General features: G+C 43.7%; 1 protein-coding gene across 6 annotated transcripts in view; it reads left to right on the top strand.

Moving 5' to 3' along the window:
- The first annotated feature begins 8,206 nt into the window (after window positions 1-8,206).
- TRIM55 (tripartite motif containing 55) overlaps window positions 8,207-22,544 on the top strand; it is a 47,131-nt gene continuing 32,793 nt past the window's right edge. For 5 of the 6 annotated variants that reach the window (XM_053559514.1, XM_053559516.1, XM_053559517.1 and 2 more), the window contains exons 1-4: window positions 8,324-8,639; window positions 9,167-9,339; window positions 12,964-13,129; window positions 16,298-16,393. In XM_053559514.1, the coding sequence (XP_053415489.1) occupies window positions 8,472-8,639; window positions 9,167-9,339; window positions 12,964-13,129; window positions 16,298-16,393 (603 nt within the window). In that variant the 5' untranslated portion in view covers window positions 8,324-8,471. Of the gene's footprint in view, window positions 8,640-9,166; window positions 9,340-12,963; window positions 13,130-16,297; window positions 16,394-22,544 lie in introns of all 6 variants that reach the window. The other variant, XM_053559512.1, reaches the window with a different exon arrangement.

Consider the following 22,544-nt stretch of genomic DNA (forward strand, 5'->3'; position numbering starts at 1 on the left):
ATAGGAGGCTGAGGTGGAGGAGGGGGAAGGCTGAGGGGGGGAGGAGGGGGCATGGTATGTGTGGTGAGGATGGAGACAAAGTGAAGAGCTCAGACATGGGCCTTTGGGAAGAACTTGGGCTAAAGTATTTGCTACTTGATAGAACTGTTGCTGCTTATTTCTGGCACATGAATTATGCCAAGAAATTTACTTTTCAGGGAAAAGTAAAATATGTTAGTTTTCTAACATTTCCTTGGAGATCTTTATGATGAAGTGAAATCAATAAACAACAGATGCGAAGAAGGAGTAATTATCAAGATGAAAAAAGCTCTCAACCAGCAGTTTGTAAACTATTTAATGAAAGAAATGCCACAGTGTTAGCTTCAGCTAAGTGCTTTTCAAGTTAGTTCATTTCTCTTTGATTTCAAATTTTGTAAAATATTTCTTTTCACTAAAAAGTTTAAAATCAAGTTTAAAATCAAAGGCTGACAATGTAGACAGAAGGAAAGTATTAAACATTTTGTAGATGTTATGAGTGAAGCCCTTAGCATAAAGGAGATGTCAAGAATTCCTTTGCTGGGAAGTGAGTTTTGGGTTATATCTTTTGGAGTAACTTTTAAAGTTGCTATATAGAGGCAAATTCTTAAGCCAAATCACAGTTAGAAAATTATTTGGGGGACCATGCCCTAAATTCTAGGACACCAAAGGAAACACAACCCCAGATATGTTTCTTGGGGTCAGATGGGTCATATATGGCAGGACAGACAAATAGAGCCTGATGCTTGGAACACTAGCTCATCTAAATCCCAAATAAAATGCAGCCTTCTCTCCACTGGTCATATATGGTGTTCTCACTCAGAAAATGAATGTATGGATGGATGGTGCATAGAAAAATTAGCAACCTCAAAGAGGACCAGGTCTGTGTAAGATTTATTTAGTGTTGGCCTTTGTTCTGGTGTGAGATTAAAGTAATTTTCAAGGCCAGGTGCAAGTGGCTCACACCTGTAATCCCAGGACTTTGGGAGACCAAGGCCGGTGGATTGCCTGAGCTCATATGTTTAAGACCAGCCTGAGCCAGAGCGAGACCTTGCCTCTAAAAATAGTCGGGCCTTATGGAAGTGTCTATAATCCCAGCTACTTGTGAGGCTGAGGCAAGAGAATCACTTGAGCCCAAAAGTTTCAGGTTGCTGTGAGCTATGATGCCATGGTACCCTACTGAGGGTGACAAAATGAGACTCTGTCTCAAAACAAAAAAATATAGATAAAATAATTTTCAGATCTAACTGATGCTAGAGTTGATGTGAAAGTCTTGGTCCACTCATACCCTAGTTGTATAGCCTAACTAAACTTTCTTCAGCAATCCCCAACTCTCTGCCTCCACATCCACATTATCTAGTGTTCTTTCTCTGTTTTAAATATTTAGTCAGCCACCAGTATCTTACTTCAGCAGGTGCAGGAAAGCAAGAATACCCCTTTTTCTCTACTTTAGAGATTGAGCCAGAAGCAAAGTCAGTCTTCCAGTTCGTCCAGTTTTCTCTTTTGCCAGGACTATACTCTATCTGCCTCACTGCTTTGGTTTAAATTCTATTTTTTTTTTTTTTAATTTTCCTTTAGCTCCACCTTCCATTTGTCTATAAGCCCTTTGTTTTGTTTGATGGACAAAAAGCTCCTTAAGCTAAGCCTGGATCATTTTCAAATACTTGTACTTACAATTACCTGCGCTAAAGAGACAAAGGAGAACATAAGTAAATGAAACACCAAGGATGTTCTAGAACCCTCAGAAGAGGTAGCACACCTAACACCGATTCCTCTGGACTCTTCTAATGCCTCCTGTTTCTAGAATGCTCTGACCTGTTTTGAAAGTTGAGATGAAGAGTTGGTGTTGCTCTTCCAACCAGTCTCAGGTCAGGGGTTCACATCACCCTACATCACCAGAGAGCACAAAATCCACCAAAAGAGATGACCCGGTTCCTGCTAGGGAATTCTTCAAATTTATTTTAATATCCCCCAAGATTTTTTTTTTTTTTTAACAGAGTCTCACTATGTCACCCTTGGTAGAGTGCCATGGCATCACAACTCACAGCAACCTCAATATCTTGGGCTTAAGCGATTCTCTTGCCTCAGCCTCCCAAGTAGCTGAGACTATAGGCACCTGTCACAATGCCCAGCTATTTTTTTGTTGAAGTTGCCATGGTTGTTTAGCTGGCCTGGGCCAGGTTCAAACCCGCCAGCCTCAGTGTAAGTGGTCGACACCGTAACCACCGTGCTACGGGCACTGACCCTGCCCCAAGACTTTTATGTATCTCAAGTCCTAAGACTGGTTGTGCAATACAGTAATCACTACCAGAATGTGGCCATTTTCATATAAATTTAAATTAAAGTTTAAAATTCATTTCCAGAATTACACTATGCACATTCCACAAACTCAGTGGCACAGGCAGCTAAAAGTCAGACACTGCAGATATAGTGCATTTCCATCACTGGGGAAAATTCTAATGGACAGTGTTCTCCTAGAGCTTGGGTATGGTAGAATTAGTAGGTGAGGTCCTGGACTCTGTAGTCAAAGACATGTCTAAAAAATTTAGCAGCCTTATGACTCTGGGCAACTACTTACCTTTACTCAGCCACAGTTGGCTCAACGGAGATACTAATATCTAATGTAGGGAGCTATTATATAAATAACGGTATTCAGTATGTATGTATTATATTTGTTGTGGTTGGTATAATAACAAAAGTAAGTATAATATTTCCTTTCTTCCTTTCTGAGATGGAAAAACTCCCCAAGGTCTAACTGTATAATAAAGAATTTGGCTGGCCTTTCTCCCAAGTTCCTGGGAACTTATTCCTGAGAATTTCTTGAGTGATGGGTGTGTCTTTGTTATTCCTCATGGGCCCTGATAGTTTATGCTAATGAGATGACTCAGGATGGGGGTTGGCTACACCAGAAAGACCAAACAGGTGATAAGAATGCTGGGGCACTGAGCCCACATGGGATCAGCCCACCCTCTGGGAAGAGAAGGGGGACTGAAGATTGATTTTAATCATGTGGTAAATGATTCAATCAATTATGCCTAAGTAATAAAATCCTAATAAAACTCTGGACACAGAAGCTCAGTTGAGCTTCCCTGGGTAACAATATTCTCTGTGCACTGCCATATATCTATGCGCCAGTGTGTCCAGATGAAGAGGGTCCAGCTACCTGTCACCGTCAGCCAAATGCAGAGATGGGAATTAGGACTAGTGAGCTTTGTTGTCAGAAGGCCAGTAGTTGTGGAGAATAGTGAGAGTACTCTCTCAGAGACTGTTCTGTTCTTCCATTTCCAAAACCACACTTTTATACATAAAAGTTCAAAGCAAGAACCGTCCTATCCCTTATCTTAAGCAACAGTAATTAACCCTTATCTTAAACAATGGTAAGCGCCATAACCCATGACCCACAGTAAGAAATCACCGGCATAACCCATGAGCCATATAACAACATTCTAATTCAAACGCTAACCTCCTAAATCAATGGCCCTAAACTACTCAAATATACACTTTGATGTTAAAGCTGAATTTACAAAACAAGAATGGGAGACATGAAGTGAAGACACAGGACCTAAACCAACCAGATAGCTGTGTCACGTTGGCCCTAGCATGACTGACTCCATCTTATTCTCAACACGTGCGCTCTCACCAGGAGGGTGATGCATCCTGATTCCACTGGGTGAGGACATGAAAGTTCACATTTGGGACCCCCGCCCCCCCATCTAGCCTTGTGCATTTCTTTTTTTCCCTAGGCCTGATTTGTATTCTTTGTTGCTCCAATAAAGCTAGAATCATAAACATAATGCTTTCCTGAGTTCTGTGAATCCTTCTAGCAAATGCTCAAACTGAGAGGCTAATGAGAACTCCAAATGTGTAACCAATTGGTCAGAAGTGCAGGGAATCTGGGAACCCCCAAGTTTGCTGCTGGCATCTGAAGTGAGGAGAGCCCTATGGAGGAAGTGCCCTTAAGCTGTGAAGTTTGGCCTAACTCCATGTGTAGGTAGTGTCAGAATTACATTGCTGGTTACATTTCATTCCCATGCCCTTTCTCCTAAGCCTAGCTCTGCTTGGCCTGGCAGCTAAAGGTTGAAAGAGGTCAAAAGTCTTTTCTTCTTGTTGTCACCCTTTGATGCCAAATCTACTGTTGGGTGCATACTCATTTTCCCTAGGGACCCACCTTATTTTCCCAGACTTATCTTGGAAATTAGGAAACTGCTAGAGCAGGGGAAAATGGTAGTGATTTTGCTTCAGTTTCTCTGTATGTCTAAACATACTCCCTTCCCAGGCTGGTGAGACTTAGAAATGAGGGGCAGTTAGGGCTTCTGACCAAGGCAACTCCCTATGTAATCGCTCCTGATGTTTTCAAGCCCCTGTCCTGTACATGTGGTGAGGATAAGGGTAGGAGAAGGCGAGGCTGTTCCTCTTCCATACAGGGCAGGATTCTTAACTAAGTTGTGTCAAGTGTAGCCTAAAGCTGCCTTCTTATATATTTTAAGTTCACCCAAATGTTTCTACATACATGGTGAACTGTTCCATAACAGGATGTATAAACAGACTGTAACCTACTCTCATAACAAGTAGCTGAGTCTCAGCCAATTACAGGAAGCCAACTGTTCAAACCAAGTTCAAACGCTGCAAATATCCAGCTGCACCCACTCCAGCTTCAGTGCCTCACTTCTGTTTCCTATAGTCCCTTTCCTTTTTCTGTCTATAAATGTTATCTGACCATGTGGCAACCCTGTCACTTCTGGTTTGGGAGGCTCTCCAATTTGCTTAATTAAACTCTGTTAAATTCAATTTGTCTAATTTTTTTCTTTTTTCAGCTGGTTTTCATGTCCCTGTGGAGGCTCAGGTCCACTCTAAATCCCAGAGCCTTAAAAATGACGTCGATTCTCATTCAATTCCAGAATTTTCCCCACCTCCTGGAGTCTGTGAAGGCTCTAGGAGTAGACTAAAATGTTGTGGTTCCTCCCTAGAATAGAAGGCTCTGCTCCCCTGCCTCTCTCAACTCCCATCCCCACCCCATAGATTGTGCACCTGGAGAACGAGAAAAGTGGATGAAGAAGGGCAGGTGGATGCTTCTCGTCCTCTGGGCTCTTATTCCTGTGGGATGTCATGCTGGTCTCCAGTGTAGCCCCCCAGAGACAGTTCTAAGAAAATATGAAAGGAGAGAGCAAGAGGAAAAGAGAGAAAAAAGGCAGAGAAGCCTAGAGATCAACTGTACTTCAGGTAATCCAATTGGAAATTTTTAATTTCAAAACTAGTACTGTTTCAGAGAGATTTTTTTCCCTACAAATGTGACTCAGCGAAGTTATGAACCCCATCCTCTTATAGATGAAAGCACTAAAATCCTGACCTAGGTGAGGTCACTTTCCCAAGACGACCAAGCCAGGTGGACTCAGCAGCAGAGGGGAAGCCTGTCACTGACTCACTCTGCAGCCACTCTGGGCATTGTCCTTGTCCAGACTCAGGCATCTGAGTCATCCCTGGGGTTTCCACTTCATAGCAGTCCCAGAGTCCGTTTCCTCCTTTCCTTCTCCACTGCCATCACCTGCGCCAGGGCCTCATGACCTTTCTCCAGAACTATGGGTGACGGCCTCCGATCTGGAGTTCAGCCAGGTCACCTTCATGCTTATCTGTCCCAATCACCACTGCGAGGTCCATCTAAGCAAACACTGCTCTTATGGAAACGTCCCTGTAAAAACTTTTAATGACTTCCTGTTGCCGAATTTATTAAGTGCTGAAAACTTTGTAGCCCGGTATTCATGGCTTGCCAACACATCAACAGTGTGCCTGCACTCCGGCTCCGGCCACCACTTCTCTGAGATGTCTGTGTCTCCATGTCTCTGCTTCTGCACCTTCCCTTGGGAAGCCTCAACTCTGTTCCCCGCAATCGTACAATGCACTGAGTTCCTGGGTGCACTGGTTCCATTGCTTCCCCCACTCATGAAGTCCTCCTGAGTCCTCCTGCTCTGAAATCCTGCAGGTCTGTATCACATTGTGTTTTGTGATTCTGTATATTCACGTCTTATCTAAGGAGCAAGGAGATTTTACTAAGCTCCTTAAGGACAACAACCAGCGTCTTATTCATCTTCCTCAGTTACCAGAGATATGGGATTATCTCAATGAATGATTTCTTTTTTTTCTTTTGTTTTTGAGATGGAGTCTCAAGATGTCGCCCTGGGTAGAGTGCTGTGGTGTCACAGCTCACAGCAACCTTAAACTCTTGGCTTAAGCAATTCTCTTGCTTTAGCCTCCCAAGTAGCTGGGACTACAGGCGCCCACCACGATGCCGGCTATTTTTTGGTTGCGGTTGTCATTGTTGCTTAGCAGGCCCGGGCTGGGTTTAAACCCACCACCCTAGGTATATGTAGCTGGCACCCTGTGACTGAGCTACTGGCGCCGCCCTCAATGAATGTTTTCTTAAAGGAATGAATGCTTTCTGTAAGAACACGCTCGGCTACAATGTATGTTATTAGTTTAAGTGCTTTCCCCTAGCCTGCAAAGTCTTTTACTCCAGAATCTACCTCATATATCGCACTTTCACAGCCCATGTAATGATAAACATTACACAGTATTAACTGCCTAGGCTAGGTGAACTGAAGTGAGTAAAATATTTCATCAGTTCCCTTCTTCACTGTCATTGCTAAATAAATATTGAAAAGAAAAAATTCACCAAAGATCCCTGTAATGTTTATGAATACACAGAACTTATTATTAGTTAATAGATCTTACTAGATTCTTAATAAGCTCTCCCTGCATAAAGCACTAACATCGCACATAACCAGTCATGCTGACCTACCCTTTACTGGTAATTAAGTTTATACCAGGGATAGAGTACCAAAACGGGTTCCTTACTCAAGGTTTTTATAATCAAGGAGAAATAAAGCTGCAAATTATCCACATATAAACAGATGTGGATTTCTTTTTCATTTTTGATCTGATTTAACATTTTAAAATATAATATACATTAAACAGTTGCTTCACGAAATCCTAGCAAATATCAGAAGTGATGTTTATGACTCAAGAGCAGCCCCAAAATATCAGAAAAGACCAGGGAAACTGTCATTTCAAAAACCTCCTTAGAAGAAGAGTCAAACGCAAAGCAGTGTGGGTATTTCCGGGGCAGATAAAACAGCTACGGAAGCAGGACTCCCAATCTCAGCTTGGTGGTCGATGGCACTGGGACCTGTCCCCAGATGTGTGGCAAAATGAAATAATAGCTCTGCCACACAATACCCTCCCCAACTCCTGCACCAGTTTCTACCTCAGTACTAATTTCTGTTGTAAACAAATTTAAATTGTTTTTGATTTCTTTTTTTTAGTTCCAGATTAACACGAGGGTACAAACAATTAGGTTACATTGTTTGCCTTTGTTAGGTAAAGTTCAAGTTGTAGTTGAGCCCTTCGCCCAGGAGGTGCCGTATACCCTTACTCTGTGACTATTAGGTGAGAGCTTACTCATCCCCCTTCCTCTCGCTCCTTGAATTTAATTGTGTTTTTCTCTTGTGTGGGCACAGATTTATTCATCTACCGACTTCATATTAGTACTGAGTCTACTGAATACTTGCTTTTCCATTTTAAAGACTGTCAAATTTTCCTTCCGTTTTCGGGGGGGTGTGGGGTGGGGGCAGGGCTACGGGAAAGAAGAAGTTTAGGGAGGAAGAAAGAAATGTGCAAGAGAAAAAGACCCCCTAGAGTTTTATTATTTAACTTATTTCTTTCTTCAACAATTGGATCATTAACTGGAGTTTGAGTTTTTCTCTCTGTGTGGAAACTTTTATGATGAATGGATTTGAATTCAGCTTTTAAATTCGAATTTTTCCCAGACCGCAACCCTGGCAAAGATGAAATATTTAACATGGAGAAAGTCTTTTTCATGATGGCCCTTGTGAAGCCGGGATAACCATTTTCAAGACATGTTTTGTTTGTTTTCCCCTAAGAAGGTGAAAGGCATGCTGCTTTTGGTGACTTGATTCTTAAACTCTCCAGAGACAGAAATGGCTCTCAGGCTGCCTACTACACTTCCCTGGAGAAGTCACCAAGTTCTAACCGAGGGCTTGCAGAGGCACAGGGCATGCACATTTGCATTTGTTGTTGACAACTGTCAGCTCTGACCTCCTGTTCCTCACAACCTCTGTCTAAATGGAGTTTGTAATCCTCCTCCCCACCCACTCTCTTCCCTCCCTGGGGCAAGAATGTTGACTCCTGCTGTCTGTCACCTGTCAGAATCCGTCTTCCTGTCGGTGGCTTATATGGACAAGTCAGCCCACTGTCACGTGACCACAGGCTGCTAAAAACAGCTCCGAGCGCCCACTCTGAACCAGGGCCTGAAACAATGTCTTCCACCAAGAGAAACATAAAGGACACTTGATCACACAATCTTTGGAGTTATTTCCAGGAAACACCTACAGAAGCCATTCGGAGCACCCTTTCCCTGGCAGTGGACTTGGGACGGCCAGGAGATGAGCGCATCTTTGAATTACAAGTCTTTTTCCAAAGAGCAACAAACTATGGATAACTTGGAGAAACAACTCATCTGTCCCATCTGCTTAGAGATGTTCACCAAACCTGTGGTCATTCTCCCTTGTCAGCATAACCTGTGTAGGAAATGTGCCAGTGACATTTTCCAGGTAGGTATGCTTGGAATTTGGGGAGTAGAAAAGAGTCCCTCTTCTTCGAATCAAGGGCTGACTATTTAGGTGAATGCCTTTAGAAAACGTTATAAAGCGGCACTCATTTTCAAGAAAACCAAATTTCTTTAAACGATTTTCTTTGCGCTTTGCTAGCAAGAACCTCCCCACTTCTAAATCTAGTTTTATTTTAATACTAAGAATCACATTTGTTTAAAAAAACATTCAAACCATTGAATCAGTTTCAAAATGAATTACTGTCCAAGACATGAATATGGAGTTTCTGGCTGGAACTTTTGGTTATGAAAATGTTGGCTGGAAAACACCTTACACTGACAATGGATGACTGTGGATAAGGCTTGGCCCTGTGTTTCAGAATGACTTGCCAGAAAGGCCCTGAGGGATTATCTTATGACGAGGTTAAAGTAGAGGTTCATGTTGTTTGTAGTAACAGAGAGCGAAAATCGATCTCAGAACAGCTACCTGTAGCCCTACTCAATTACTCTTTCCTTGCTTGGCAAGAACAGGCCTCTAACCCGTACTTGCCCACAAGAGGAGGCACCACCGTGGCCTCGGGGGGCCGATTCCGCTGCCCATCTTGTAGACATGAAGTGGTTTTGGACAGACATGGGGTATATGGACTTCAGAGGAACCTGCTGGTGGAAAATATCATTGACATCTACAAGCAGGAGTCCACAAGGTAAGCCTCTCCCGCGTGCCAGACCCTTGCTAAGCTTATTTTTGTTTATTTGTTTGTTAGTTTTAATGAGTTACTACGCTGAATGCTTGTTTGCCAATCATGGTCTAATTGCTTTATAGGAAAACGCTTTTCCAAGTCAGTGCTTCCCAGTGGGACTGAGAGTTGCTCATGAGAGGGAAGGAAGCCGGTGCCCATGCTTTTGGACCAATTTGAGAGTGAAGTGACTCATTAGCCCTAATCCATGATCCCAGATGGTGATGCTGAAAGAGGCATAACGCTGACCCTCCTCCCTTAAAGACTAGCATTACACACACTTTAGTTATTTTTGTACTTCACAGGTCCTTGGTAGCTCTAGATCCTACAAAGCAGAAAAATTCTGGTATAAAACTCAATAGAAATGGCATAATCCAAAATAATGAAGTTCCTAGTTCAGAGAGTCTTACCTTAAAATTGTCTAGATAGAAATAATAAAAGCAAATCCCCCTAACATAATTTGTTACCATATTGACTCTGTCGGCAGTTGCAACGCAGAGCATAGTCCTGGCCTTTAGGAACTTAAAGGTTAGAGACCTGGGAGAAAAAAAAAAAAAAAACACCCAGAGTTCAGTTTGCTTCCTTTTTCTCTTGGATTATATTTACTGCATATACTCTTAGCTTTCACCAATGGACTGACTGGTATGCAGTGTGTGTGTGATATACACACATACACGTATATATCCACTCATATAAAAAAATAAAGAAGGCTTCTTAATCATGGAACCACGTTGGCTATAGAATTCCTTTCCTAGAGACGACACTGAAGGAATTTATTCCTAGAAGGCACGGTGTAAAGAGCCCTTTTTCAATTATGTACAGGTCAGTCCAGTCCACAAAGCTTGCAGGCACATTGAGATCATCTAGAAATGGCCTCATTGTGATTCTATTAGGCAACATGTATTTGTGGAACATCTGCAGGGCTTTAAGAGGCTTGCACTCTTGGAAGGAAAGCTGTTCTATAAATCTAACATAATTATTGTAATTATTATGGCTATTAGTTTCTGCTTAAGATCCAAAACTAAATTAGATAGTACCAGGATATAGATGGGTTTGGGGAAGAAAAAGAATTGCTGATGGAATATTGCAGAGATTGTGGCCAGCTGTTTCCCTGGCTTTCAAAGTCTCTTAGCAAGAAGGAAAGTACCTCTGTTGTTGCTGTTACTTTCCAGATCTTATCTCATTGTATTTCATGACTTTAAAGTACAAATACACCCACTGTCTCTTTAAATGCATAACCAGCCAATTAATAACCAAGCAATTCTTAATGGAATTTATGTAACAACTGTTTCAGTCTTCGTACAGTGCCTTGCAGAGAATAGTTGCTCTGGAAGTGCCAGCTGATTAAGCAACATCACAAATATTCTTACATGTTCTATTTATTGCAATAATTTTATGTTTTGCTATTTGTCACAGAGGGAACTTGAAATGTGAAAAAATAACAATACTTGTTATGAAATCCAGAGAAGAGGAGATGTTGAAATTTGTAGCATTAGTAAAATTGTAAGACACATTTTTACCTTCACTAAGTCTGCTTGCTGCAGCTGCCAAATATAGTACCCAGGGGCTGGGAAGCAAATTGCATAAAAGCAATGAACCAAATTTCCAACAATAAAGCACATAGCTGGGTGGACTGGGGATGTTTTGTGATTTTTAAATTCTTCTTATGCTGTTATTTCTTGAACTTGAGACTTGCCTCTGGGACATTTTGACTTGGTAGCAAAACCACAAGTTGCCCAGAGGGCTTAGCCACATGTCTGGTCATAAACCCAGTTGTCTGAAGGCTGGCAACCTTACCAGACCAGGACCCTGAGCCTAGGTGTATATTAGAAGACCCTGGAGTAACCTTGGATATTCAGAGTGAGAAGAGCCCAAATCTGGTCATTGTAGGCAGCAGCAAAAATGAGAGAGGGTGTCAATGAACTGTGAAGTACAGGGCAACTCTGACCTCCTGCAGAAAGGTTAGAGATAGTAGGTCTCCACAAAACCTTTGGCCTTCTCATCCTTTGCCAAGTATCTGGTGGCCCTGGCTTTCCCATACCTTCTACAGCGGGGTGATGTTATGTTACAGCACAGGGAACAAAAGTATGGCAAATTCCCTTTCATCTCCCCACTCATTAGTTTAACAAGTATTTACTGAGCCCCCCTCTATGAGAGGCACTGTTCTGGGTACGGGGAATCAGCAAGACAAGAAGACACGTCATGGCCCTGCCCTCAGGAAGCTCTCACTCTAAGGGTGGAAACAAACAAATCTGAGAGGAGGAGGATTTTCTCAGCTGTGGAGTTCACTTGCCTTATTTGAGTTCCAAGCATATGGTCAAGTCAGAAGGTCATAGACTTCATGGAAAGCATATTGCTACAAAACCTGATGGAAATCCCTTTTGTAAAAATCAGATGCCAAAGTCTTGAACTTGGAAGTCCATGCAGTTTCCTTATCAGACCCAGGGCTTCTCTCAACCTTTTGCCCAAGTTTGCCCAACCCATTTGAAGTACTAGACTTCTACCTAGTGGTTCAGAGAGGTACCTCAGCACCTTCCCTGACTTTTCTCTTTCTGGCACTACAGCTACATCAGTATCAATGGTGTCCAAACATTTTTATTTACCATTCACAGTAGGAAGTACATTCTATATTGTGATCCAGTGACCATTTACATACATGGATGGATATATGAATATTTATATAGACATTTATGCATACTTTTGCTCCTCTATTTAATGTTGATTTTAACAATGCTGGTCATGGCCCCCCAAATTGATTTCATAGCCCCTAATAATCGATTTCATGGTTCATAAAAACCAGTAGTTTAAAAATAATGATCACTATAGCAATGAAAAAAAATGTAGTCCCAAATTTAAGATGCTTCTAAATAACTATATGTTTGGGAATACGAGGACAGGTTTTGGATTTGAGGTCCTCCAATACTTCTGAAAACTATTAACAGCCTCAGCATTTACATAGGATGTATCAGAATTCCTGGGTTTTGTATAAAGAGGCTGGGCCTCCTGCTCACACACAGCTACTTCTGTCCTCCACCTAGATCAATCATGAGAAGATTCTGGGTTCACTAATTACTCCAAACCTCATTCCTTCAAGTAGAAAAAGTGTTTTCTGGGTCAGAGGTTGGAGGAGTGGGATAGAGCTCCCCCACAAAGTGGGTGCAAATTTGAGATTTCTTTTATTGGCAACGTCCCCTTCTTTGTTCCTAAGGGGAAGGTGTCTCTTGAGAAACTCCTGGGGGTGTGGACACAGCGCTGGAGCTCACTAACTGCTCGCCAGGGCCCAGGGTTTGACTTTCAGGAATCTCACTAGCGGGTTCCCCAAACCATAAATAACTTGAAATCGGCCATGGTGGAAACTGGCGGGTGCTATAAATCAGGGTCTCTATGCCCCTAGGGTCTCTGCCCCAAGCAGGTGTTAGAGATTTGCTAGCATGCTGCTGCCAAAACCATCAGTCAGCTGAATCTGGTGGGTTCTGAGGACCTACACGGGCCTCCTGGAGAATTCTGGAACAGAGTTGCAAGGCCAATCACCAGTTCCTGCGCTGCCTCTAAGGCGAGTCGACAGACTTTCATCTGCCTACCTCCTCCCAGGCCAGAAAAGAAGTCGGACCAGCCGGTGTGCGAGGAGCACGAGGAGGAGCGCATCAACATCTACTGCTTGAACTGCGAGGTGCCCACCTGCTCCCTGTGCAAGGTGTTCGGTGCTCACAAGGACTGCCAGGTGGCTCCCCTCACTCACGTGTTCCAGAGGCAGAAGGTAAGAGACCCCCAGCCCCCACGCAGCGCCTTCCCAGAGCCAGAGTGCCCGGCTCCTTGCGTGGAAGAAGGACGCCCCAACCAAGGTCCCAGGACCGTGGGGCGCTGCGCGGGGCCAGCGGAAGGGGGCGCTACGGGCCTTGTGGGGAGGGGTGCTGCACTGGGCCAGCGGAAGGGGGCGCTACGGGCCTTGCGGGGAGGGGTGCTGCACTGGGCCAGCGGAAGGGGGCGCTACGGGCCTTGCGGGGAGGGGTGCTGCACTGGGCCAGCGGAAGGGGGTGCTACGGGCCTTGCGGGGAGGGGTCCTGCACTGGGCCAGCGGAAGGGGGCGCTACGGGCCTTGTGGGGAGGGGCGCTGCACTGGGCCAGCGGAAGGGGGCGCTACGGGCCTTGTGGGGAGGGGCGCCGCGCGGGGCCAGCGGAAGGGGGCGCTACGGGCCTTGAGGGGAGGGGTGCTGCACTGGGCCAGCGGAAGGGGGCGCTACGGGCCTTGCGGGGAGGGGTGCTTCCGGGAGGGGCCCTAAGCAGGGCCTGAGGGATGGGGCGCTGTGCGTGACCACTGGCTGGACATCCTGGAGGGCGGCGGAGGTGCAGAGTTTCAGGAAGGGTACAGGAGAGGGTTACTGTTTGTCCCCTTTGGAGGTTGCCGAAGACGAATAGTGTTAGGGGACCCACACTGAGCTCGAACTGCTGAAGATTATTTGAAGTTTAGATTATAGGAAGAAAAGACAGCTCTGTACTCCAGTTGGGGACTGCTGTTCTTCCTTCACCAATGAAAGGTTCCTTTTGCCTCCTCCGCAAGGCCTTTTCTCCCCCGCTCCTAATGAGAGAGCCTTGAATGACGGAATGAAATGAAATGAAATGACCTGTAGTTATAGAACCACCTCAAAACCTTGCCTTCCGCTACCCCTGTCAACAAGCCAGTTGCTTAAAGGCCCCTTCTGAGCACCTGCATTCCTGTCACCTCAGGGCCTCAGCCACAGTCCCTCACTCTGACCAAGGCCGTGTCCCGTCCGGTACGCACTGTGCTACCCCGGTTTCTTTCTCGACCAGGTCCAAGCTGACCCATTTGGTGCAGAGGAAAGTGGGGTTGGGTGTTCAGTTGACGTGGCTGCTTCCGGCTCTGAGGATTCGATCAGCTCCGCCTCCCGCTGCTTTGGGTTAGAATCATCCAGTCCACGTTGCGTCAGTGTTTCACGGTGAAGTTCACGAGTCAGAATCCTCCATTCTGCATCCTGTCAGTGTTTCACCGTGAAGATCATGAGTTAGAACCATCCAGTCCGCGTTCCCTCAGTGTTTCACGGTGAAGATCATGAGTTAGAGTCATCCAGTCCTTGTTCCCTCAGTGTTTCACAGTGAAGGTCATGAGTCAGAATCATCGGTTCCTCGTTCCCTCAGTGTTTCACAGTGAAGGAGTCAGAACCATCCATTCCACATTCTCTCAGTGTTTCACAGTGAAGATCATGAGTTAGAACCATCCAGTCCGCATTCCTCAGTGTTTCACGGTGAAGATCATGAGTTAGAACCATCCATTCCATGTTCCGTCAGTGCTTCATGGTGAAGGTCATGAGTTAGAATCATCTATTCCATCCTGTCAGTGTTTCACAGTGAAGATCAAGAGTTAGAATCATCCATTCTGCATTCCATCAGAGTTTCACGGTGAAGGTCATGAGTTAGAATCATCCAGTCCACGTCTCATCATTGTTTCACGGTGAAGATCATGAGTTAGAACCATCCAGTCCACATGAGTTAGAATCATCCATTCCGCGTTCAGTCAGTGTTTCACTATGAAGATCATGAGTTAGAACCATCTATTCTGCCTTTCATCAGTGTTTCACTGTGAAGATCATGAGTTAAAACCATCCATTCCGTGTTCCTTCAGTGTTTCACGGTGAAGGTCATGAGTTAGAACCATCAGTCTGCGTTCCGTCAGTGTTTCACTGTGAAGATCATGAGTTAGAATCATCCATTCTGTGTTCCCTCAGTGTTTCACGGTGAAAAGTCATGAGTTAGAATCATCCATTCTGCAAGGTCAGAGTGGGGACCACAACTGGAAGTCAAACTCTTGGGCAAAACCAGTTACAACTAGTAACTACCAACTTCAAAGGAAAGAAGATTTTGCAAGTTATCTATAACATTTATTTATTTCTCAATCCACTTAATCATTCCCCCTTTTCCTCTCCCCAAAGTCATGTTAGATAGCACCTTTTCACACCGCTTCCCTCAGAGCCCTGGAGATTTATGAGAGATGGACGGAAGGACATAATAGTGGGACTGTTTTTTCCACCTCTTGTGTGGCCAAAACAGTTTCATTTGTACTTATAGATTTCATATTAACTTCCATTTGAAGAAGGTTTTCTACAGCTTTAAAATATTTTACAATTACTGTTTTGGGCAACCTTCTTTCTTTAAATGTGAAATAATTAAGGTCCCAATTGATTATGTTTTGCCCAACATCATAAAGAAGTTTGGGGCAGAGTTAGAACAAGCTCAGAGGCCTCCGAAGTCCCCATTCAGTGCTCCCTGAGGCTCCAAAGCCAGTGTTAGAAAGGGGGTAAATATGAACAATAGCATCTTCTCAGGGAAAAAGAAAAAAATTTCAAAGTTGACATTTCCCCCTAGAACCAGTTGAATGTTCCATTTATATAAGTCTGTAATGACTTAGTCTAGTGTGTATTTTTGTGTTTATCTACTATATGCTTAGCAAAGTGGGCCCTTGACAATCATATGTTAATAAATGAATATTTGCTGTATACATTGCCCAAGTAAAACTGATCTTGAGCAACACTAAGCAAAGAATTAATTTATTTTGGGTCCCATAAAGTCATATATTGGACTCTATTACACTTAGTAAGCAATACTTAAAAATTCTATAGCTTGAATGAACATGCTATTCTCAAGGGCCTATAATTCATTGTTCTTAATGTTTTTAACTGTGTCTCCATTAATAATTGGAAAACTATAAATCTCTTCCTCCACGAATGAGTTCATATACAAAAGTCTGCTTGTGATAATGGAAGGTTCATAGGTCTCCTAAGCCTCCCTGGGACTCCTTAGGGGTTGCATGGACCCTCAATTAAAGACATGTAAGGATAATATTATGACTAGTCCACAAACAGTGGTGACTAGGAAATCCCTAGATCTTGAGTCCTTCTTTTCTCTTCATTAGTCTGAGCTCAGCAATGGCATCGCCATCCTCGTGGGAAGCAATGATCGAGTCCAGGGAGTAATCAGTGAGCTGGAAGACACCTGTAAAATTATTGAGGTAAGTCAAGGGACTCCCAGTGGGTCTCAACCAAGTCTGTAGCTCCTGGGGGTTTGTGGCTTCTGCAGTGCCACACTGAACACCCCCATTCCAACATTTCATTCCTTCCTTATAGAACAGCCTATCCCAATATGTGTCTGAGAGATTCACCCACTGATATGGAAAGAGAAGTTATGACATGAGCCAATGAGGCTGATTTTACCATACTCACTAGGGTTGGCACTGCATATATTGTTTTTTCTTGATCAACTCCTCTTGAAGGATTGGCTGCAAGAAAAATCAATTCCCAGTCATGACCATCAGTGTGGCTGCTATTATAACACACTTTCTTGGTGGAACTTCAAACTGTCCTGTGCTCTAACAGAAGCCTGAGTGTGGTTAGAGAATGGCTCAGTATCTGGGAGCTCATGGAGGCCAGAAATTTAGCTTGATCGTCTCTAGCTCCTCTGTTTGGCCCAATGCCCAGCATACAATAAATACTCAATAAAAACTTGGCGGGTGAATGGATGAATGGCTGACTATTTAGCCCATGTTTGAACTTGGCATGTAAGAAATAGAGCAAATCCACTTATTCCTCAGGATCAAATAAACGGTGTAATTAGTGAAAGAAAAGTGTGGAAGCCTAAAAGGTTTAGCTATGTGGCAGGTCTCTTTTAGGAATTGAAGGTTCGTAGACCAGTCGTGCTGCATGGCACAAAGGGAGGGTGTGTGTGCAGGACACCTGCATTCCAGTCCAGGCCCCTGGCTCTGTGAGGCAGAGAAGTCCGTTACTGTCTCCCTGCTGTAAGCTGTGGGATCATTTGTTATTTTCGTAGGACCTCAGTGCAGAAGGTGGAGGTACTATCCTGCTCAGTCCATGGCACACCATTCTCACTGCTGTGTGCAAGGCTTCTCTTATGACTAGTTATTTCCTCTTATCCCCATTTCTCACTCTTTCTCCCCATAGGTAACTACTCTGACAAGTTGGATGTTCTATCTGTATTCTTAAAAAATGCATATTGTTTTATATGTATGTCTTCTGATTTTATAAATGGTTTTGTGTTGTATTTATCATTCTGCTTCTTACTTTTGTTTTAAACTAAACATTATGTTTTTAAGACCCATTCAGGTTGCTACAAGGACATTTGTAGCAAGTTCCTTAGTTTTCTCCTTTGTAAAAATAGGGCAATCTTAGTACCTACTTTATAGAGTTCCTGTGAGGAATTGAGTAAATAGGCAGAAGCTAAGTGCTTATCACAGTGCGTGGCATAGGGTGAGTGTCTGATAAATACTATTGTTATTACTTTATCATTAGAAAGGCAAATTCTATTAAAAACCAAAGGCCATTTTCTAAATGATGGCTTCCAGCCATTAGCCATAATTATTTCATTTTAGATTTAGACATCATTAAAATCAATCTCCTTTCTTCTCCATGTTCATATTCCTGAAAATATCTACGATCAATCTGGGATCCATTTGTAGAAGGCAAGTTTTCTCGTGGTAAAGATATTCAGAAGTGGAAAATATAAACTTTTGTTTGTACTTATTTACAGTAAAGGACAAATACAATCAACCATTAGGCTATGAATCAGCACTCCTGTGTGGTACCACACTGAGTCTTGAGTGTATAAATAGGAGCATGTGGCTTGTGGGTGAATGAGGTAATCTCAGGACCTTACCAGAGATGTCTGCTGGAAGGAAGAGGCTTTCTGTCTGGGACAGACTGGAGAATGCACGCAGGAGAAAAGCCCTGTGAGTCGCATCTGGGCCTTGAGCATACGTAGATGACTCTGGCTCCATTTAGCCGGCATCAGAAGACACCAAGAGGATAAAGAGAGACCTGACAATAGGTTTTCTACCAAGAAGCTGGTCAGGGGCACAGTAGAAAGTGCTGTCTTTATTCACTGAGAACAAGACAAGAAGAAACAGGATTGATGTTAATTCAGCAGAAGGGATTAGTGCAGACATCACAAAGAACTTTCTGCATGGAATCATTCTCCCCTTCTCACCAATAATAGCATTCATCAGCATGACACACTTTTGTAAGTGTGTTTTACAAGTTACTAGAGGAGGGTGTATGATTACTCCCTACGGAGCTTTAAGATGAGGCTGCAAATTGGTTAGAATCTTAAAAGTGTTCATCCCGGGCGGCGCCTGTGGCTCAGTCGGTAAGGCGCCGGCCCCATATGCCGAGGGTGGCGGGTTCAAACCTGGCCCCGGCCAAACTGCAACCAAAAAATAGCCGGGCGTTGTGGCGGGCGCCTGTAGTCCCAGCTGCTCGGGAGGCTGAGGCAAGAGAATCGCTTAAGCCCAGGAGTTGGAGGTTGCTGTGAGCTGTGTGAGGCCACGGCACTCTACCGAGGGCCAGGAAGTGAGACTCTGTCTCTACAAAAAAAAAAAAAAAAAAAAGTGTTCATCCCTTTTCTGTTTATTTTACTTCTGGGATCTTACCTTAAGGAAATAAGATGAAAAAGCAAAGTAAGTGTATGTACATGCTGTGTACATGCTGTGTGGGATGTAAACATTCATATGCAACAGTATGGAAAGTATGCCATCACCAAATAATGAGGTTTTGTTCAACAACAGACCAGGAATATGAAGGTGGTCCCATAAGATTCTAATACAGTACTTTTACTGCACCTTGTCTATGTTTAGATACGTTTAGATAACAACTTGTGTCTGTTACAATTGCTCACCAGTACAGAAACATACCGTACAGGCTAGGAGCAATAGGCTAGAACACATAGTCTGGGTGGGTAGTAAGTTATATCTAGTTTTGTGTAAGTACATGCTGTTTTGTTCCACAAGGATGAAATCACTTGATGGTGCATTTCTCAGAACATATCCCCATCGTTAAGTGATGCCTGACTGTGTATATTCATATATAACCTCTTCTACATGAGTGGGGGGAAACCGGGGAAGGAAAACACCAAAAGGTTAAGGGCAGTGAATAGTGGGACCACAGGTGATTCAATTCCTTCCTTATCTATTTCTGTATTCCATATTTTCATTAAGTCTGAAATTCTTAATAACCAGTAAAATGAAGAATAAATGAATGAAGTAGTTCGTCTGAAGATGTAGGGATTGCCTCAAATCCCCAGAGAGTTCTTTGATTTTTATGATTCCTGTTTAATACAGTATCTTCTTTGTGAAGAGTCCCTGAGGACAGGGCCCCACATGGCCGTCCTGTGCACCTGTAATTGCTGAAGTGATCTCCCACAGAGCCAGGTCCGTATCAGTGGGCACAACCCCACTTCACCAGCCTGTAATGCAGGAAAGCAAGGAGCAATCCAGGTCTTTGGTTTTGAGAGACATGGTCCTACCTTGTAGAGTGGGTGAATTGTGTAATTTAGGACACAGCCCCTGTGTCTCCTGTTCTGCCTGGGGTTGTTGTTTTCCTTTCTGGTTTTGCTCACCACCTGCCTGGAAACATTTTCTGAGAAGCCATGAGTGGTTCCCAGCCAAGGGGTGGGGAGTTGTTTTTAAAGGATTCTCTTTTCTGATTGGCGAAGGATTCCTTAGGGATGAGAAAGGGAGCAGCCCCTGGGGTGGGCACTGTGCTTCCATAAGTACCTCGCCTCCCCGCCTGGGGCCCTAATGCTTCCTGCCCTTTGATAGTAGTGCCCAGTCCTTCCACATGTCTAATTTTGTCCTAACCATGCAGTATCTTGCAGGGCTGGCCTGGGGAAGCACCTGGACAAGGACCAGCCCTGGAGCATTGCTGAGCTTTGGGAAAATCACACCATGGATTCCTTGTTATCCTTTAAAAATAATGTATGCAGTTGATGAGAATTTACAGTGATAATGGAGGAGGCTTTGAGAATGACTATTAGTCACAAAAGGGCAGCCTGAGTTGTGTCAAAGGCAGTGCTGTTTTCATCCTGTGCTGTGGGTTGATGGTGGATAAAGGAGCTGTGAGATTTTTTTGCTCTGCTGGTTGATGGTGGCTCAGCCTAAGACATCCCCTGAGCTCCAGATTGCAGGCGAGCCGGGGCTTCTGGGCTGTTCTAGATGATCCCTGCATGGTCTGAAGCTTCACTTGCTTTCCAGGCCTGGAGATGTTATAGAACAGGGAGTGGGTAAGGGGCTGGGTGTAGGAATGGGGAAGTCCACTCAGGAGCTCTCTGCTTCTGGAAAAATGTGCTTGACTTTCATTTTTTTTCTCTAGAAAATATAACCTTTCTCTTGTAGTCTTCCCAATGGAACTTATCCTGTCATTGGGTACCCAATGGAGCAGGCCCTCAAAAAGGCAGGCTGGCTGGCCTAGAAATAACCTCGTTTTCTATGAATGGCTGTCTAGAAGAAACTGCTGTGAACTGAATAACAAATATTTGATATTGAACATTTCTAATATCTGAACAACTTGAATAAAGTCTTCTGATGATTTGAGAGTGAGAACAAAGTCCATGTATTTTCGAAACAGTAATTTTTACTCCAAATAGCTTTTTCTCATCTCTGAGACATTGCCCATGCAGTTACAAATATGAGGTAGAACCTTTGTAAGTTGACCATGCTAGGGACTTTGACAAATTGGTCAACATATGGAGGTGGTCAACATGAGGAACTAGGCCTACTGTACAGATACGGACATGTGGTGCATGAAAATTAGGTCAGCTTAAGGAGGAGGTCAGTGTAGGAAGGAGGTCAGTACAGGGAGGTTGTCAGCTGTGGAAGTTCTACTGCATTGAGAATCATCTCAAGGCAGTGTTTTTAAGGTTTTATAGCATATGCTTAAAATAATAGACTTCAGAGTTTGAATTTTAGCTCTGCTACTTAATGACATGATATTGGGCGAGTTGCTTAAGGTTCTTGTTGCTCAGCTTCTTCTGCTTTACTGTCAGACTTCTTCCGCTTTACCTTCTGCACAGAGTTATTGTGATGACTAAATTGGGATAAGAGGCTTATGCTGGGGGCTTAGTAAATGTCACCTCATGTCAGCCTGAGAGTCATTTTGGAAAGTGCACACTTATTCTGATGATGTGATTGGTGGAACCACTGGACCATCTTTTAAATGGTGTCATGAGAAGACAGTCAGGGTTCTGGTTAATTGTGATGGCAGGGCTGAGGAGCAATCCCAGAGGGAAAAATTGAGAATGAATGGTACTAGAGGCTTAGTGGTAACTAGAAATGTTGGAGACCAAGGGAGACTGAGCCTGTTCTGGGTAACATGCTGACTAGGAGCAGCAGACCCAAGTGAATTAAATACCTGCTCAGCTTGCCACGTGGCTCCCACTGGATGATGGGGCTCAGATCAGAGCTCACCTGGCTCTCAGCCCTCATAGGGTTTACTGGAGGAGATTCTAAATGATCTGGACTATCCCAGGAAACTCTGAATGCCAAGAACCCCAAGATTAAGCATTAAAAATTCCACAAATTACGACATTATTTTCCATATGTGGTGTAGCAACATGATATGGTAGAAAAGACCCACAGCCACTGAATGAAGTTGTTCGCTGAGCCCCACACGAAGTTGCCAGGTGATGAGGCAGACATGAACTCCAGCCTGGGAGCCTGAAGAACGGTGTTTTTTCTCATTTATCTTTCCCTTTTCTAAGGACATCCTAGCCTGGACTCAAGGGATTTCTCTAAGTGCCTCTAACTGGAGCTTTATGAATGAAGGGCTGGACTTGATTTTCTTGGAAGGAACCTCTTTGAATACAGTTCTTCAGTATTATTAATGTACTGGCTACATTTCTACCCCTTCTTTTTGGGATGGTGGAAAGAAACCCTATACGGCTTAACAAAGAAATTTTTGAAGTTCTGTCTTTTAAATGAAGCTGCCTCCAAACAAATGTATCTTAACGAATGTTGGAGGAATGTGACAGAGATATGAATGGGCCTGGGAGAGCCACAGTTGCTCAGTGACAAGTGGCAGGGCTAAGAGCTTATCTTCAGTTCTATTTTGGTCACAGAGCCAGTCTCCTTACATGGTAGGATCAGTGGTCATAGTTGCCTTAGGTTTTTCCTGTTGTGACGATAGCATATGCCCAGGCAAGCACTGACATTTCAGGGCTAGGTCATGTAATACCACAAATATGTCTTTGTGCTGTAGATGACACTCTGAAACTTGCTGGGAACAGAGGGAGGCATGTCATAGCTTGAAGACTCTGAAATATCTCCATGTTTACCTAAAGTCATCTTGGAACTATACAGGTAGAAGGGACCTTAGCAA

The sequence above is a fragment of the Nycticebus coucang genome, chromosome 13 (assembly GCF_027406575.1).
Source record: "Nycticebus coucang isolate mNycCou1 chromosome 13, mNycCou1.pri, whole genome shotgun sequence".
NCBI classification, from domain to species: domain Eukaryota; kingdom Metazoa; phylum Chordata; class Mammalia; order Primates; family Lorisidae; genus Nycticebus; species Nycticebus coucang.